Genomic DNA, 18335 nt, shown 5'->3' with positions numbered 1-18335 from the left:
GTTCCACTAAAATTTCACCACAGCTAGCTCACACAATGACCCCTCTACGATATCACAAAGTTTGGAGACTTTTTACTGTGGAATTTTAAAAATATTGGGACCCATATGTCCCTCGAATTGCATAAATCGGCCCTTTTCAGCAAATTCACTTAGGAATAAAAAAGAAATCTCCCATTGTTCCACTAAAGTTTCACCACAGCTAGCTCACACAATGACCCCTCTACAGTATCACTAAGTTTGGACCATTTTTACTGTGGAATTTTAAAAATATTGGGCCCCAAATGTCCCTTGAATTTCATAAATCTGCCCTTTTCAGCAAATTCACTTACGAATAAAAAAGAAATCTCCCATTGTTCCACTAAAATTTCACCACAGCTAGCTCACACAATGACCCCTCTACGCTATCACAGAGTTTGGAGACTTTTTACTGTGGAATTTTAAAAATATTGGGCCCCAAATGTCCCTCGAATTGCATAAATTGGCCCTTTTCAGCAAATTCACTTAGGAATAAAAAAGAAATCTCCCATTGTTCCCCTAAAATTTCACCACAGATAGCTCACACAATGACCCCTCTACGCTATCACAAAGTTTGGACCATTTTCACTGTGGAATTTTAAAAATATTGGGCCCCAAATGTCCCTTGAATTTCATAAATCGGCCCTTTTCAGCAAATTAATTTAGGAATAAAAAAGAAATCTCCCATTGTTCCACTAAAATTTCACCACAGCTAGCTCACACAATGACCCCTCTATGGTATCACTAAGTTTGGACCATTTTTACTGTGGAATTTTAAAAATATAGGGCCCCAAATGTCCCTTGAATTTCATAAATCGGCCCTTTTCAGCAAATTCACTTAGGAATAAAAAAGAAATCTCCCATTGTTCCACTAAAATTTCACCACAGATAGCTCACACAATAACCCCTCTACGGTATCACTAAGTTTGGACTATTTTTACTTTGGAATTTTAAAAATATTGGGCCCCAAATGTCCCTCAAATTGCAAAAATAGTCACTTTCCAAAAAATTCACTTTGGGATAAAAAAGAAATCTCCCATTGTTCCACTAAAATTTCACCACAGCTAGCTCACACAAAGACCCCTCTACGGTATCACTAAGTTTGGACCATTTTTACTGTGGAATTTTAAAAATATTGGGCCCCAAATGTCCCTTGAATTTCATAAATCGGCCCTTTTCAGCAAATTCACTTAGGAATAAAAATGAAATCTCCCATTATTCCACTAAAATTTCACCACAGCTAGCTCACACAATGACCCATCTACAATATCACAAAGTTTGGAGACTTTTTACTGTGGAATTTTAAAAATATTGGGACCCATATGTCCCTCGAATTGCATAAATAGGCCCTTTTCAGCAAATTCACTTAGGAATAAAAAAGAAATCTCCCATTGTTCCACTAAAATTTCACCACAGCTAACTCACACAATGACCCCTCTACGGTATCACTAAGTTTGGACCATTTTAACTGTGGAATTATAAAAATATTGGGCCCCAAATGTCCCTTGAATTTCATAAATCGGACCTGTTCAGCAAATTTACTTAGGAATAAAAAAGAAATCTCCCATTCTTCCACTAAAATTTCACCACAGCTAGCTCACACAATGACCCCTCTACGATATCACAAAGTTTGGAGACTTTTTACTTTGGAATTTAAAAAATATTGGGCCCCAAATGTCCCTCGAATTGCATAAATTGGCCCTTTTCAGCAACTTCACTTAGGAATAAAAAGAAATCTCCCATTGTGCCACTAAAATTTCACCACAGCTAGCTCACACAATGACCCCTCTACAAAATCACTAAGGCCTAGATTTAGAGTTGGGCGGTAGCCGTGAAAACGAGCGTTAGAGGCTCCTAACGCTGGTTTTGGGCTACCGCCGGTATTTAGAGTCAGTCATTAAAGGATCTAACGCTCACTTTCCAGCCGCGACTTTTCCATACCGCAGATCCCCTTACGTCATTTGCGTATCCTATCTTTTCAATGGGATCTTTCTAACGCCGGTATTTAGAGTCGTGGCTGAAGTGAGCGTTAGAAATCTGACGACAAAACTCCTGCCGCAGAAAAAAGTCAGTAGTTAAGAGCTTTCTGGGCTAACGCCGGTTTATAAAGCTCTTAACTACTGTGCTCTAAAGTACACTAACACCCATAAACTACATATGTACCCCTAAACCGAGGTCCCCCCACATCGCCAACACTCGATTAAATTTTTTTAACCCCTAATCTGCCGACCGCCACCTACGTTATACTTATGTACCCCTAATCTGCTGCCCCTAACACCGCCGACCCCTATATTATATTTATTAACCCCTAACCTGCCCCCCACAACGTCGCCGCCAGCTACCTACAATAATTAACCCCTAATCTGCCGACCGCAAAGCGCCGCCAACTACGTTATCCTTATGTACCCCTAATCTGCTGCCCCTAACACCGCCGACCCCTATATTATATTTATTAACCCCTAATCTGCCCCCTCAACGTCGCCTCCACCTGCCTACACTTATTAACCCCTAATCTGCCGAGCGGACCGCAACGCTACTATAATAAAGTTATTAACCCCTAATCCGCCTCACTCCCGCCTCAATAACCCTATAATAAATAGTATTAGCCCCTAATCTGCCCTCCCTAACATCGCCGACACCTAACTTCAAGTATTAACCCCTAATCTGCTGACCGAATCTCGCCGCTACTGTAATAAATGGATTAACCCCTAAAGCTAAGTCTAACCCTAACACTAACACCCCCCTAAATTAAATATAATTTAAATCTAATGAAATAAATTAACTCTTATTAAATAAATTATTCCTATTTAAAGCTAAATACTTACCTGTAAAATAAACCCTAATATAGCTACAATATAAATTATAATTATATTATAGCTATTTTAGGATTTATATTTATTTTACAGGTAACTTTGTATTTATTTTAACCAGGTACAATAGCTATTAAATAGTTAAGAACTATTTAATAGCTAAAATAGTTAAAATAATTACAAAATTACCTGTAAAATAAATCCTAACCTAAGTTACAATTAAACCTAACACTACACTATCAATAAATTAATTAAATAAAATACCTACAATTATCTACAATTAAACCTAACACTACACTATCAATAAATTAATTAAATACAATATCTACAAATAAATACAATGAAATAAACTAACTAAAGTACAAAAAATAATAAAGAACTAAGTTACAAAAAATAAAAAAATATTTACAAACATTAGAAAAATATTACAACAATTTTAAACTAATTACACCTACTCTAAGCCCCCTAATAAAATAACAAAGACCCCCAAAATAAAAAAAATGCCCTACCCTATTCTAAATGAAATAAGTTGTCAGGATATACTGTTTACCCTAATATACTGGTGTGGATCTCAACTGCAGATAAGTATTGTTGTTTTCACAAAAGCAAGAACCTTGAGGAGCTCTTGTAATCCTTGTTACAGGAGAGTGGCAAGGTAGCCAGTAATACGGAATTTGCAACAGATATAGTTAATGTATATCCTTGGAATACTTTTAGTACATTTGTACCAAGCTAGTATATCAGATTCAGTCCGGTTGTAACAACTGTCAATTTTACAGGACGTAGTATATTTGACAAGTGTCTTGGTTGAGGAAGCACTAACAGTAGCTATTTGTACTACTGTTAGGAATGAGCCCTGAGTCAGAGTCGGTGTCTGCTGTAAACCCCTTGAACCAGCGTGCAAGGACTGAGAGGGGAGAGATGATGCCGCTGCGGCGTACAGAGACACAGAGAGAGGCTGTGTGGTGTTCCTCCAATCAGATCCGTGAGTTACCTGACAGGCAGCGTGTGAGCGCTGTAAGCCTTTAGCTTGATTGTAGACAGGAGTGACTCTGAGAGTTGTAGAGAGACAGCGTGTGAACGCTGAAGTACTGTAGTTAGTTATAGGCAGTAACGGCAAGAAGTAGCAAGCTCCGGAATTTATGAGAAAGGCAGTCTGAATGAAATAAGTCCTCTCAGGTAAGTTATTAGATGTACGCTGATTATGAGAGTTGCCGGCTGTGAACCAGATAGGAAAATTATCAGCAACAGTAGATTAGCAGGTTGCGAGTGGGGAAATAAATCCTGGTATCAGCAGATACAAATATTTGTAAATCCAATATGGAAAAGGAGAAACTCTGAATTTAGCCTACAGGTTTAGATAGGTGTCTTCTCTTGCTGAAAAGTCAGAACACTAAACATTAATCGGCAGATGGAAGGGGGAGGAGTAGCCTTAAGTAACCTCAGCTTAAAGGTACAGGAGTGAAACCTGACAGGTCCCCCCGTCAAAACTGCTGCCCAGCAGCAGAAGGAGCCGGTTTGTGCGGATGGAGCCTGTGAAACCGAGCAATCAACCGGGAAGCATTGATGTTGGAGGAAGGCTCCCAGGAATCCTCCTCAGCAGAAAAACCTTTCCAGTGGATCAAGTATTGCAGTTCGCCACGGAACCATCTGGAGTCAAGAACAGAGGAGACTTCATAAATTGTATCATCCAGCACAATAGGAGGGGTCTGAGATAGAGACGACTGTTGTCTGGTCGGGACGTACGGCTTCAACAATGAAACATGGAACGTGGGATGAACGGGGATTTCTGGGGGCAACTTCAGAGTCACAGCATTGAGATTTACAATCTTGGATACTTCATAAGGTCCGATGAACAAATGAGAGAATTTCCTACTGGGGGTTTTTAGCTTTAAGTGACGGGTAGATAGCCAAACAAGGTCACCGATCTGGTACTCGGGAGGTTTCCTTTTCTTTAAATTATAGTAACGTTGTTGAGTTTCCTGAGCATGTAGTATGTTTTCCTTTAGGAATGTGAAGACATCTAACATAGAATTGACAATCTCGTCCACCACTGGAGATGTGGTATTGAGGCTAGGGAATAAATGGAAAGTTGGATGGTATCCATAGTTTGCGTAGAATGGTGTACTCTTGGTTGAACTATTTAAGGTGTTATTGTATGAGTATTCAGCCATCGCTAGGTTTGTTGCCCATTCATCTTGCTGGTGAGCACAATAACACCTGATGTATTGTTCTATCCACTGATTTACACGTTCCGTTTGACCGTTTGTTTGAGGGTGGTAAGAGGTGCTATAACGATGTTCTATTTTGAGCACGGAGCATAATTGTTTCCAGAACCTGGAGGTAAATTGTGTACCTCTATCAGAGATGATTATGGAGGGTAAGCCATGGAGACGAACGACATGGTCTAAAAACAGAGCTGCTGTTTCAGATGCTGTTGGTAATTTCCTATAGGGAATGAAGTGAGCCATCTTCGTAAAACCATCCACTACTACCATTATGGTGGTGAAATGGTTGGATGGCGGAAGATCCACTATAAAGTCCATGCCGATGGTATGCCAAGGCCGGTCAGGAATAGGAAGGGACAACAAGGTCCCATAGGGTTTAGCTCTGTCGGACTTTGAGGTGGCACAAACTTGGCAAGTTTTAATGAACTGGAGAACAGATTGATGAAGGTTAGGCCACCAATAATTCCTCTTGATGAGTTCAATCATTCTTTGAACACCTGGATGTCCAGCTAATGGTGATTCATGATGGTAACGTAGGATGTCCTCCCTGAGAGTAGTAGGTATGTATATCTGTTACGGTTACCCTTAGTCTCGCTGAGAGATGGACCGCTTAGTAGCCTGGATCCCTATTGCTAAAGAGGGGAGAAGCTGCTTTCCATAGTATTCTATATGAGTCTCGCAAATATAGAATAATCTCCCTTAGCTGCAGTACAGCTAGGATACCCTTCTGCCCACAAAAACGAGTCAACGCTGCGATTGAGGGTCAAACAAGAACTCAGGACTGGGATGCCCAGCCTGCTTTTTATTAAGGTTACATGCACACAGGGCACTCCCAGGGGGAGAGGGGGGGAAGCACAAAATCCCCCATCACACATTTAGATAGAGAGCACTGTCCTTTGACAGGCCACAATAGGATTACAGTACTTAAGATAACAAGTTTACAAGTTCATCTTATCAATTAGCAGTCTGGCTCCAGAGGTGATTAGACAATAGTTTCTAAAAGCTGAAAAAAAAGAGTTAACTCTTTATGAAATGATACTTGTTACGGTTTTCTTGGAGCCCTTCTTAGGCGCTGGCTTGCTGGTTCAGGCATTGCTGCTGGGAAATAAGCTCTTCACAACAAAATAACTAATGCTTCTGTAACAGTGCTCCCTTTCTGTGGAACACTCTGGCAGACACGGTCTGACCCCTTTTCGGGGCAGACTAAGGCTGTCCAGACCGCTGATTATGCGGGGCTGAGGTCGGTTTGTCTGGACAACCCGTCGGCGTTGCCATTCTGTTTCCCAGGTCTGTAAGTAATGGTGAAATTGAAGGGTTGCAACGATAAGCTCCAACGTAATAGCCTGCCGTTATCTCCAGAGACCCGGTTCAGCCACACCAACGGGTTATGGTCGGTGACCAGAGTGAACTCCTGACCATATAAATAGGGAGTCAATTTCTTTAATGCCCACACCAAAGCCAAACACTCCTTTTCGACCGCTGCATAGCTGACTTCGCGGGGCAGGAGCTTCCGGCTGATGTAGGCAACTGGATGCTCCCCTCCATCTTCGCCTACTTGGCTGAGGACGGCTCCCAGCCCGAACATGGAAGCATCTGTATGGACGATAAAACGTTTGTTAAGGGCTGGGGCCGCCAAGACAGGAGCGTTAATTAGAGCATTTTTGAGAGCCTGGAAAGCCGTTTCACAGTGGGGAGACCACAGGACCTGTCGAGGTAAGTTCTTCTTGGTCAAGTCAGTCAGGGGTTTGGCAAGTGTGCTGTAGTCTGGTACGAACCGTCTATAGTACCCTGCCGTGCCCAGGAAGGCTAGGACCTGAGTCTTAGTGATGGGGGTGGGCCAATTGGCGACAGCTTCTATTTTGGCCGGCTCTGGTCGCTGCTTTCCACACCCCACCCGGTGACCCAGGTACTGTACCTCGGCCATCCCAAAGTGGCATTTTTCTGGCTTCAGAGTCAGGCCAGCAGCCTGGATCTGATCCAGAACCATTCCCACATGAGCTAAGTGGTCCTCCCAGGACTCACTGTGGATCGCTATGTCGTCCAGGTAGGCGCAAGCAAAACTCTGGAAGCCATCCAGGAGCCTATCCACCAAGCGCTGGAATGTAGCTGGGGCATTCTTCATCCCAAACGGCATTACCCTAAACTGATATAAGCCGAATGGGGTGACGAATGCCGACTTGGGGATAGCCTCCGGGGCCAGGGGAATCTGCCAGTAACCTTTGCAGAGGTCAATAGTGGTCAGGTAATTTCCCCTGGCTATACGATCGAGTAGCTCGTCTACCCTGGGCATAGGGTAAGCGTCCGTCACGGTATTTTCATTGAGCCTCCGATAGTCTACGCAGAACCGGGTGGTCCCATCTTTCTTGGGCACCAAGACAACTGGGGAGGCCCAGGGACTATCGGAGGGCTCAATTACCCTGAGCTGGAGCATCTCATCGATCTCCTTCTTCATTCCTGTCCTAACTGCTTCGGGGATTCGGTACGGAGCCTGGCGCAAGGGAGCTTGTCCCGGAGTATCTACCTGGTGGGTGGTTAAAGTAGTGTACCCTGGCTTCGGGGAGAAGGTGAGGTGTTTAGACTGGAGGAGTTGGTTGAGCTGCTCCCTTTCAGTGGGGCTAAGTCGGTCCCCTATCTGAACCTGCGCCACTATACCTGTGGGGAGGCTCTTTTCTAATAGGTCTGGAATGGGTAAACTGTCGGGGTCTTCCTGAGGGGAACAACATACGGCCGTCACGTTCTCTGGCCGCTCAAAATATTCCTTGAGCATGTTTACATGGAATGTCTTTCTAAGATTGTTGTCGTGGCAGCTAGCTATCACATAAGTGGTGTCTCCCCTTTTCTCTACGATCTGGTAGGGACCCTGCCAGGACGCCTGCAATTTGTCTGTCTTCACCGGCTTAAGTACTAACACCTTTTGTCCTATGGTGAAGATTCTCTTTCGGGCCCCCCGATCGTACCATACTTTCTGTCTTCTCTGGGCCAACTGGAGATTAGCCCGCACGGATTTGGCTAATTGCTCCATTCGGTCCCTGAGTTCCAGCACGTATGGCACAATGGGGACACCGTCAGCCTCCATCTCTCCCTCCCAGTGCTCCCGGATCAGGTTTAGGGGTCCCCGTACCTTTCTTCCGTAGAGCAACTCGAAGGGAGAGAACCCTGTCGTTTCCTGGGGCACCTCCCGATAAGCAAATAGGAGGTGCGGCAGGAAGCGTTCCCAGTCTCGGTATTCCTGAGTGAACGTCTTGAGCATTTGCTTGAGGGTCCCATTGAACCTCTCACACAGCCCGTTCGTCTGGGGGTGGTATGGGGAGCTCAGGAGGGACTTAATTTTGCGAACCTGCCAGAGTTGTTGGGTCAATTCAGCCGTAAATTGGGTGCCTCGGTCGGATAGGATTTCTTTTGGAAATCCTACCCGGGAGAACACCTGTACTAGTGCATTCGCTACCGTATCCGCTTGTATGTTGGATAGGGCGACAGCCTCTGGGTACCTGGTAGCGTAGTCCACTACGGTAAGAATGTATCGCTTACCGGAGGGACTAGGGGTAGCCAGTGGTCCCACTAGGTCAATAGCAACCCGGCTGAAGGGTTCCTCTACAATGGGCATATTTACTAGCTGGGCTTTAGGGTGATCGCCTCGCCTTCCTACTCGTTGACACACATCGCAGGTGTTACAGTAAGTTCTAACGTCAGCGTGCACCCCTGGCCAAAAGAACGTGTGAGTAATGCGGTGTAGGGTACGGGTAACGGCTAGGTGGCCTGCTAAGGGGATGTCGTGGCCTATTTTGAGGATTTCTTGACGGTATTTGTGGGGCACTACCAGCTGTCGCCTACGCTGTCCCCTTTTCTCTGTCCAGCGGTATAGTTTCCCTTTTTCCCATAAGAATGTTTCGTTATCTGCCCCGCCCCCTCCGGTCTCTGCTCGTTCCCGGTACTTTTGTAAGGTCGGGTCAGTCTTAGACTCTGCCTCGAAAGCATCTGGGGTGTCCCAGGGTATGGGGCCTAACCTGTCAGGCAAGGTCGGGGTAGGTCTTACCTGTGTCTCCCGCACTGGTGAGAGCTCTCGCTCCGTCCGGGCTTGGGCCCGTGTAGTCACTGGGTCCGCCTCGTTGTTGCATACTGGAGCATAGGCAGAAGTCATGGGGCCCAAATCGTTGCCCAGTAGTACTTCGGCAGGTAAATTATCCATTAGGCCCACGTTCACAGCCCCCTTTCCCGCTCCCCAATCAAGATGCACTTTAGCTGTTGGAATTTTGTACACATCCCCCCCCGCCACTCTAACGGCTACAGTCTGTCCGGATCGCTTGTGCTCTGGCACCAAATGACTCTGTACCAGCGTGATAGTAGCCCCTGTGTCTCGCAATCCCTCGGTAGATCGCCCCTCGAGCCATACCCTCTGCCGATGGTGCTGGCGGTTATCTGAGGCAGCATATACAGGGTCTGCCTCGTGAAGCGGCCCCACATATCCCTCCATAGGGGCCTCTTGGTTAACACAGAGGGCCCGGGCCGGACGATAGGACCCAGAGGGGTAATTGTAATTCCTGGGTGTCTGGTGCGTATTAAGGGGGCAGCTAGCCATGAAATGCCCTGGTTGCTTGCATCGGTGGCAAGTCGGTCTGGGACGCTCAGAGCTGTTATTGGGTGGTCCTGAGTGTCGGACGGGCCTTGTGGGCACCGGGGCTCGGAATTCAGTACGAGGGGGTGCACGGTAAACCTCTCTGGGTTCGACCCGTGCTGGAGCTCGGTAGTTCATGGGTTCGTGAAGACGGGAGTCATAATGTTCATCGGCCAATTTGGCTGCTTCTTCTAAGGTAGAAGGCCGCCTGTCTCGCAGCCATTCCTTCCCTTGCTGTTCCATGCCATTATAAAAATGTTCTAAGAGAAACAATTGTAAAATTTCCTCCCCAGTCACCGCTTTACTTCCGCTCAGCCAGTGATTTGCCGCTCTCCGCATTCGGTGCGCCCATTCCATATGGGTATCGTTAGGCTTCTTTTCCGTGCCCCGAAACTGTCGGCGATACGTGTCCGGAGTTACAGCGTACCGTCGCAACAGTGTCTCCTTAACTAGCTCATACTGTGTCACTTCCTCAGCACCCAGAGTACGAAAGGCTTCCAGGGCTCGCCCGGATAGTTTCCCAGACAATATCGTGGGCCACTCTCTGTTGGGAATCTGGTGCAGGGCACATTGCCTTTCGAAGTCCGCCAAATATTCATCAATCCCTGTCTCGCTCTCTAGGAAGGGTCGAAATGCCGCATAGGGTATCTTGGGCCTCCCAGCATTTTCGACAGGGATGATTACCTGCGGGGCTTCAGCATTGCGGTGTGCATTCGCTAGGTTGAGTTCGTGGGCTCGAGTCTCTCGTATATCCTCGTCCGCCTCTGCCATCAACTGCTGTACCAATTCCATGGAGGGGTTCGGCCCGTATAATGAGAGCCTTTCCCGAACAATCCTGGTTTTTTCGTCACTAATCGTGGTCGGTGTTTCCGCCATTGTGAAGCTCTGATCCAGTTCGGTCAATTCTGCGATCAGCTCTCTCCTCGGCCGGTTGCTGGCGTACCCCCCTCTGCTTTCAAGTAAATCTTTTAGGGTTGTACGCTTCAATTTTTCGTAAGCGCTCTCCATCCGTTCTGTACCTCTCCTAGGAAATCCAGGAAAATCCCGCCGCTGCCGCCAAATGTTACGGTTACCCTTAGTCTCGCTGAGAGATGGACCGCTTAGTAGCCTGGATCCCTATTGCTAAAGAGGGGAGAAGCTGCTTTCCATAGTATTCTATATGAGTCTCGCAAATATAGAATAATCTCCCTTAGCTGCAGTACAGCTAGGATACCCTTCTGCCCACAAAAACGAGTCAACGCTGCGATTGAGGGTCAAACAAGAACTCAGGACTGGGATGCCCAGCCTGCTTTTTATTAAGGTTACATGCACACAGGGCACTCCCAGGGGGAGAGGGGGGGAAGCACAAAATCCCCCATCACACATTTAGATAGAGAGCACTGTCCTTTGACAGGCCACAATAGGATTACAGTACTTAAGATAACAAGTTTACAAGTTCATCTTATCAATTAGCAGTCTGGCTCCAGAGGTGATTAGACAATAGTTTCTAAAAGCTGAAAAAAAAGAGTTAACTCTTTATGAAATGATACTTGTTACGGTTTTCTTGGAGCCCTTCTTAGGCGCTGGCTTGCTGGTTCAGGCATTGCTGCTGGGAAATAAGCTCTTCACAACAAAATAACTAATGCTTCTGTAACAATATCTTACCATGGATATGACCAATACCATTTGAATCCAAATGCTGGAGATTCTTCGGATAGGTAGTATCATTTTTTTGATGGGTACGTAGTGTGTCATAGGAATCCTTCAGCATACCAATAAATTTGTCAGGAGGGAGGATAGGTTGGTTAGGAATGACTTGATCAGGAGGTCGTAGATATCTGGAAAGAGAGTCTGCCTTGCCATTCTTTTTACCAGGCCTATAAGTAATGTGGAACTGGAATCTGGTAAAAAACATACTCCAACGTAACTGTCGAGCGGATAAAGTCTTGCTTGATTGGAGGTATTCCAAATTCCGATGGTCGGTATATATCAGAATTGGGTAGGAAGTCCCTTCCAATAGATGCCTCCAATGCTCCAATGATGCTTTGATAACTAGAAGCTCCTTTTCACCTACAGGATAGTTGCGTTCTGGGGCTGTCATAAGTCGAGAAAAAAAAGCAACTGGATGTATGGGATCCTTTGGGGATTTTTGTTGAGACAATATAGCGCCCAGCGCATAGTCTGAAGCGTCTACTTCCAAAATGAATTGAAGGTTGGTATCTGGGAAGTGAAGTATGGGAGCAGTTGTGAAGGATCGTTTAAGGAGATCAAAAGCCTGTTGTGCTTGTGGATTCCACCGGAAAGATGTGAGTGATCCAGTAAGACTTGTCAAAGGTTTGGCAATGTTGGAAAATCCCTTGATAAATTTCCTGTAGAAATTTGCAAAGCCAAGGAACCGTTGTACATCCTTCCTAGTAGTAGGTGTAGGCCAGTTTTGAATTGCTTCTATTTTTCCTTCTTCCATACTAACACCTGAAGAGGATATTTTATATCCTAAGAATGTTATTTCTTGAGTGTGGAAAGAACATTTTTCCGGCTTGGCGTACAGCCGATGAGTTCTTAACCGATCCAATACCCAGCGCACATGTTTCTGGTGGTCCTGTAGATTATCGGAATAGATGAGAATGTCATCCAAATAGATTACAAGGCACACGTCCAGTAGGTCTCTAAAAATATCATTGATAAAATACTGGAACGTGGCGGGGGCGTTGCAGAGCCCGAATGGCATCACCAAATACTCATAGAGCCCGTATCTGGTCCTGAAGGCGGTGAGCCACTCATCTCCTTCCCTGATCCTAAGGAGGTTATAGGCTCCCCTGAGATCAAGCTTTGTGTAGATGGTAGCTTTGCTAAGCCTTTCCACTAATTCGGGGATAAGAGGAAGAGGGTATCTGTTCTTTTTTGTCCTCTTGTTCAATTCTCTGTAATCTATGATAGGACGTAAGGACATGTCCTTATTCCTTACGAAGAACATCCCTGCTCCTGCGGGGGAAGTGGAAGGTCTAATGAAACCCTTTTTAAGGTTTTCATCGAGATAAGCCTTGAGGTGTTCCAGTTCAGGTTGGGAGAGTGGGTATATATGACCATATGGTATGTTAACACCAGGCAAGAGTTCTATCGGGCAGTCATATATGCGATGTGGTGGTAGGTGTTCCGCTTCTTTTTTACTGAACACATCTAAATAATCCATATATTCGGATGGAATAGTCTGAGGTGAGAGGAGTACTTGTTGTTGATGAGGATAACAGCTTTCAAGACAGAAGGGGGAGTTCAATTCCACTTCTAGAGTGTGCCAAGATATCTTGGGTTGATGTTTCTGGAGCCAGGATAGGCCTAACACGACTGGAAAAAGAGGAGATGGTAATACATCGAAGGTGATGTATTCCTTATGGCCCTTACCCAAAGTTACCTTGAGAGGAATAGTGTGATGTGTTATCGGACCTGAATTGACTAAAGTGCCATCAATAACTCGAATAGAAACTGGACTTGTTTTCAGAATCAGTGGTATTTTATTTTTTTGTGCAAGTGATAAATCAAGAAAATTGGAGAAAGCTCCTGAGTCTATGATGGCTTCAGTTCGTAGTGCTCGTTGATCCCACTGCAAAAAGAGAGACAAAGTACAATAAGCAGCGTTCACAATCTTGTTAGTCAAGCAATGGTTAAAAGTACTTAGCTTACTTCTCTTATTGCGTTGTAGCAATGGACATTCCTTTACTAAGTGTGTAGGAGAAGCGCAGTACATGCACAAATTCTTTTGTTGTCTGCGGTGTCTTTCGTCCATAGTTAGTGGTCCCTTGGTAAACCCAATCTCCATAGGGGTGGTACTCTCTTTTGAGGATAGAGGAGCAGTGTAGTACTTCTGAGCTCCCTCGGAATGTTGGCGCTCGTATTTTCTCTCTCTAAGTCTCCTGTCTATCTGTACTGTGAGAGCCATCAGACTTTCAAGAGTTGTTGGTATCTCTATACGGGCAAGTTCGTCTTTAAGTGCGTCAGATAGCCCTATGCGGTATTGGTTACGCAATGCTACCTGACTCCACTCTGAATCCTTAGTGTATAGCTTGAACTCCGAGAGATATTCTTCTACAGGACGTTTACCCTGTTTAAGGGAGCGCATCTTAGCTTCTGCTGTAAGTTGTTTTTGTGTATCTTCATACAATGCACTCATTTCTGTGAAGAAATCTGTAAGCGAGCCCAGGATAGGGTCATCGTTCTCGAGAAAAGTGTCTGCCCAAATTCTTGGTTCCCCTGTTAGGAAGGATATCACAGTCATGACTTTAAGCCTCTCGGTATGGTAAGTTCTAGGCTTCATTTGAAAAAGCAAGTAACAGGCATTCCTGAATTGCCGAAATAGTTTCCTGTCCCCTGTGAATCTTTCAGGTAGACAGACATGAGGGTCTTGGGTACTGTCCCTTACTGCTGCTCTGAGGTTATCATTTTGGAGTTGTAAGTCTCTCATGGCTTGGGATAGTCGATCAACCGTTTGAGTAAGGTTGTAGACTACAGTGGGTAAATCCGCTGGATCCATAATATGGCCGATTAATATGTCAGGATATACTGTTTACCCTAATATACTGGTGTGGATCTCAACTGCAGATAAGTATTGTTGTTTTCACAAAAGCAAGAACCTTGAGGAGCTCTTGTAATCCTTGTTACAGGAGAGTGGCAAGGTAGCCAGTAATACGGAATTTGCAACAGATATAGTTAATGTATATCCTTGGAATACTTTTAGTACATTTGTACCAAGCTAGTATATCAGATTCAGTCCGGTTGTAACAACTGTCAATTTTACAGGACGTAGTATATTTGACAAGTGTCTTGGTTGAGGAAGCACTAACAGTAGCTATTTGTACTACTGTTAGGAATGAGCCCTGAGTCAGAGTCGGTGTCTGCTGTAAACCCCTTGAACCAGCGTGCAAGGACTGAGAGGGGAGAGATGATGCCGCTGCGGCGTACAGAGACACAGAGAGAGGCTGTGTGGTGTTCCTCCAATCAGATCCGTGAGTTACCTGACAGGCAGCGTGTGAGCGCTGTAAGCCTTTAGCTTGATTGTAGACAGGAGTGACTCTGAGAGTTGTAGAGAGACAGCGTGTGAACGCTGAAGTACTGTAGTTAGTTATAGGCAGTAACGGCAAGAAGTAGCAAGCTCCGGAATTTATGAGAAAGGCAGTCTGAATGAAATAAGTCCTCTCAGGTAAGTTATTAGATGTACGCTGATTATGAGAGTTGCCGGCTGTGAACCAGATAGGAAAATTATCAGCAACAGTAGATTAGCAGGTTGCGAGTGGGGAAATAAATCCTGGTATCAGCAGATACAAATATTTGTAAATCCAATATGGAAAAGGAGAAACTCTGAATTTAGCCTACAGGTTTAGATAGGTGTCTTCTCTTGCTGAAAAGTCAGAACACTAAACATTAATCGGCAGGTGGAAGGGGGAGGAGTAGCCTTAAGTAACCTCAGCTTAAAGGTACAGGAGTGAAACCTGACATAAGTTCAAAGCTCTTTTACCTTACCAGCTCTGAAAAGGGCCCTTTGCGGGGCATGCCCCAAAGAATTCAGCTCTTTTGCCTGTAAAAAAAACCCCTTCAACATTACAACCCTCCACCCACATACCCCTAATCTAACCCAAACCCCCCTTAAATAAACCTAACACTAAGCCCCTGAAGATCTCCCTACCTTGTCTTCAACTCACCGGGTCCTGATCTGTCCAGAAGAGCCTCCGATGTCTTGATCCAAGCCCAAGCGGGGGGTTGAAGAGTGACGTCCATCCTCGGGCTGAAGTCTGGATCCAAGCGGCGGCTGAAGAACTCCATCATCGGGCTGAAGTCGGAAGTCCATCATCGGGATGAAGTCTTCTATCAAGCCGCATCTTCAATCTTCTTTCTTCAGGAGCGGAGCGAGCCATCTTCTTCCAAGCCGACACGGAACATCCTCTTCAACCGACGCCTACTAGCCGAATGACGATTCCTTTAAATGACGTCATCCAAGATGGCGTCCCTCGAATTCCGATTGGCTGATAGGATTCTATCAGCCAATCGGAATTAAGGTAGAAATATTCTGATTGGCTGATGGAATCAGCCAATCAGAATCAAGGTCAATCCGATTGGCTGATCCGATCAGCCAATCAGATTGAGCTCGCATTCTATTGGCTGTTCCGATCAGCCAATAGAATGCGAGCTCAATCTGATTGGCTGATCGGATCAGCCAATCGGATTGAACTTGATTCTGATTGGCTGGTTAATAAATATAATATAGGGGTCGGCGGTGTTAGAGCCTTTTTGGGCTTCTTGGGGGACTTGGCCGCTTTGCTCTTTGGCTTTGCTGCTTTATTGGATTTGGCCTTTGCTGCAGGCAGCGCCTTTTTCTTGTCCGCTTTCTCCTGGCTCTGCAGCTGCTTCTTGTTCACCTTGAACGAGCCGGAGGCCCCGCTGCCTTTCAGCTGGACGAGACGCTCCTTACTCACCAAGGCTTTGAGAGCCAGCTTGAGGCGGCTGTTGTTCTTCTCCACATCGTAGCCTTCCGCAGCCAGAGCCTTCTTGAGAGCTGCCAGGGAGACCCCACTGCGCTCTTTAGAAGCGGACACCGCTTTAAAAATCAGATCGGACACGCTGGGACCGGACTTTGCAGGACGGCTTTTCTTGGCTCCACCTGATACAGCTGCCTTCTTTTTCGGCTGCTTCTTGGCAGGAGCGGCGCTTTCAGCGGGAGGTGCAATTGGTGCGGTCTCTGCCATTTTGTCTCTAGTCACACGAATATACTAATTGCGCTCTTTCTTGTGTTTAAATAGAAGCCACGTGGCGATGTGATTGGCTATACTATTTACAGATGTGTTCTCTGATTGGTTACTTGCATGTAGGCGCAATGTCTCCTAGTTTACAAAATGGCACAGATTTTGTGTTTCCACAGCTTCACTTAATCTAGATTTTATTAGACTATATGTGTCATATCTGTGTCTCTCTCACACAAGCAGAAACTGTGCACCTTATGTTACAGACTAATGCCTGCACAGTGCAAACAGAACGGTATTATCTGCCGCAGGGTGTGCTGAAATGCCAGGAGCCCCAGACTTGTCTTATTATGAACAGCCTTGTTATCTGTATATCTCAAATAATAACCTGAATTTCACATTATACAACACAATGCATTCTACTAAATCATGTTATTTCAAGAAAAGTGACATTGTATCAATAAACGCACAATCAGTAGATGCTATAAATGAAACAAATAGCACATTTGAAATTACAACAGCTGGGTGTTACTCTACTGGAGAGAGTGAATTCTGGAGAAATTAGGAGTTAGTACATTGTCTAATTATTTAAATGCAATTGTCATTTGCAAATATACGAGAAATACATGTATCTTCTATTTTACCCTCCATATTATTGGAGATAACTTGCCTTGTGATTAGCTAAACAATAGCCCCTGAAGTTGGTTTCTAAAATCAACCTGCATTAATTATAGAATCAACAATTCAATAAAATGTTTAAAAATTAAAAAAAAAAATATTATAGAATAATCAGAAGGTCAAAAACATATTGTTTATAGGAGATAAAGCTGCAGATGGGACATTGGCCTGGAAGTCAGTAGGTCACATAAGGGCTCTGGATATAAGAGCAGCTGCAATACTAGGCCTGGAGTTAGTAGTTCACAAATCGGTAGAGGTAAACCTTGAATAATGAACCCAAAGTGAGCTGGCACACAACAATTAGAGTTAGCAGGTCAGTGATTGACACTACAATTAGGTGCACCTGGTAACTAAGCCTGGAGTTGGCAGGTTATAAAGGGGCACTTTGTATAGGTGTAGCGGACCCACTGGTTCTGGAGTCCGTAGATCACGTTAGTGCTGGCTAGACATGCATCTTATACACTATGCCTGGAATCAGCAGCTCACAAATGGTAATTGTCACAGATACAAGGCTGCCAAGGCTACCCCCCTACTTACCTGGCTCACTCCTTTTAAAACCATTGTTGGCCTTTTCATGGCTTACACAATCTTCCAGACTCTTGCTATTGCTTTTTTATGTGGTTTGTACATCCTCAAGGAAGAGCTGATATTTGACCGCCTAACCCCTCTCCGGCTGGCCGGGCTTCTGGATTTGCCGGTCAGCCGCATCACCCCGGACACCTGATAATCTATACCCCATGTCACTCTAGCAGTGCTTTGCCCCAGAGCTCTGCTCTTTTGGGGATTGGTACCCCCTAGGGAGGGCAAGAGTTTGGGTGATTGTCCGGAGGGAGCTCCTTTGGGAACTTGGGTTTTCTAACCCCCCTACAACTCCTACTTCCCCTGACTTTCCCAGTGTACGTTTGATCACCAGCAGCTCTGGGCCCCTGCAACGGGTCATGTTGCTTTTTGGACTGTGACATGTGGGGACCGAGCGCTTTACAACGACTCCCTGGAAGTAGTGCCGCTCTCCCGGGATCACCCCAGAATAAACACCTCTGTACCACTGAGACTCTATGGGGCTATGGACACTATGGGGGGTGCTAGCCTGTCTGAAGGGGCGGGAATGGTGGGAAATCTGGGGGTCAGATAAGACCCTTATCAAGATGAGCTGGGTGTATATAAGTATGTGTGTTTCACAATAAAGAATGTGCTTGTTCCACCTGAATACTGGTTCTGTCTGGTTATTTGGGTGGGCTCTGGCTATATAACTTCTCTCGGAAGCACCCTCTTGGCAGAGCTACCCAGT

General features: G+C 45.4%; 1 protein-coding gene across 1 annotated transcript; it reads right to left on the bottom strand.

Annotated features, from left to right (window-relative positions):
- Positions 1-15012: 15012 nt before the first annotated feature.
- Positions 15013-16380, bottom strand: LOC128636373 (histone H1A-like). Its single transcript, XM_053689400.1, has 2 exons — positions 15917-16380; positions 15013-15102 (listed from the first exon to the last, which is right to left on the bottom strand). The coding sequence occupies exons 1-2, from the start codon at positions 16373-16375 to the stop codon at positions 15013-15015; spliced, it is 549 nt and encodes a 182-aa protein (XP_053545375.1). The 5' UTR covers positions 16376-16380.
- Between the last annotated feature and the right edge of the window lie 1955 nt (positions 16381-18335).

This window comes from Bombina bombina, chromosome 7 (genome assembly GCF_027579735.1).
Source record: "Bombina bombina isolate aBomBom1 chromosome 7, aBomBom1.pri, whole genome shotgun sequence".
Lineage (NCBI taxonomy): Eukaryota > Metazoa > Chordata > Amphibia > Anura > Bombinatoridae > Bombina > Bombina bombina.
This window is presented reverse-complemented; position numbering and strand designations above follow the sequence as displayed.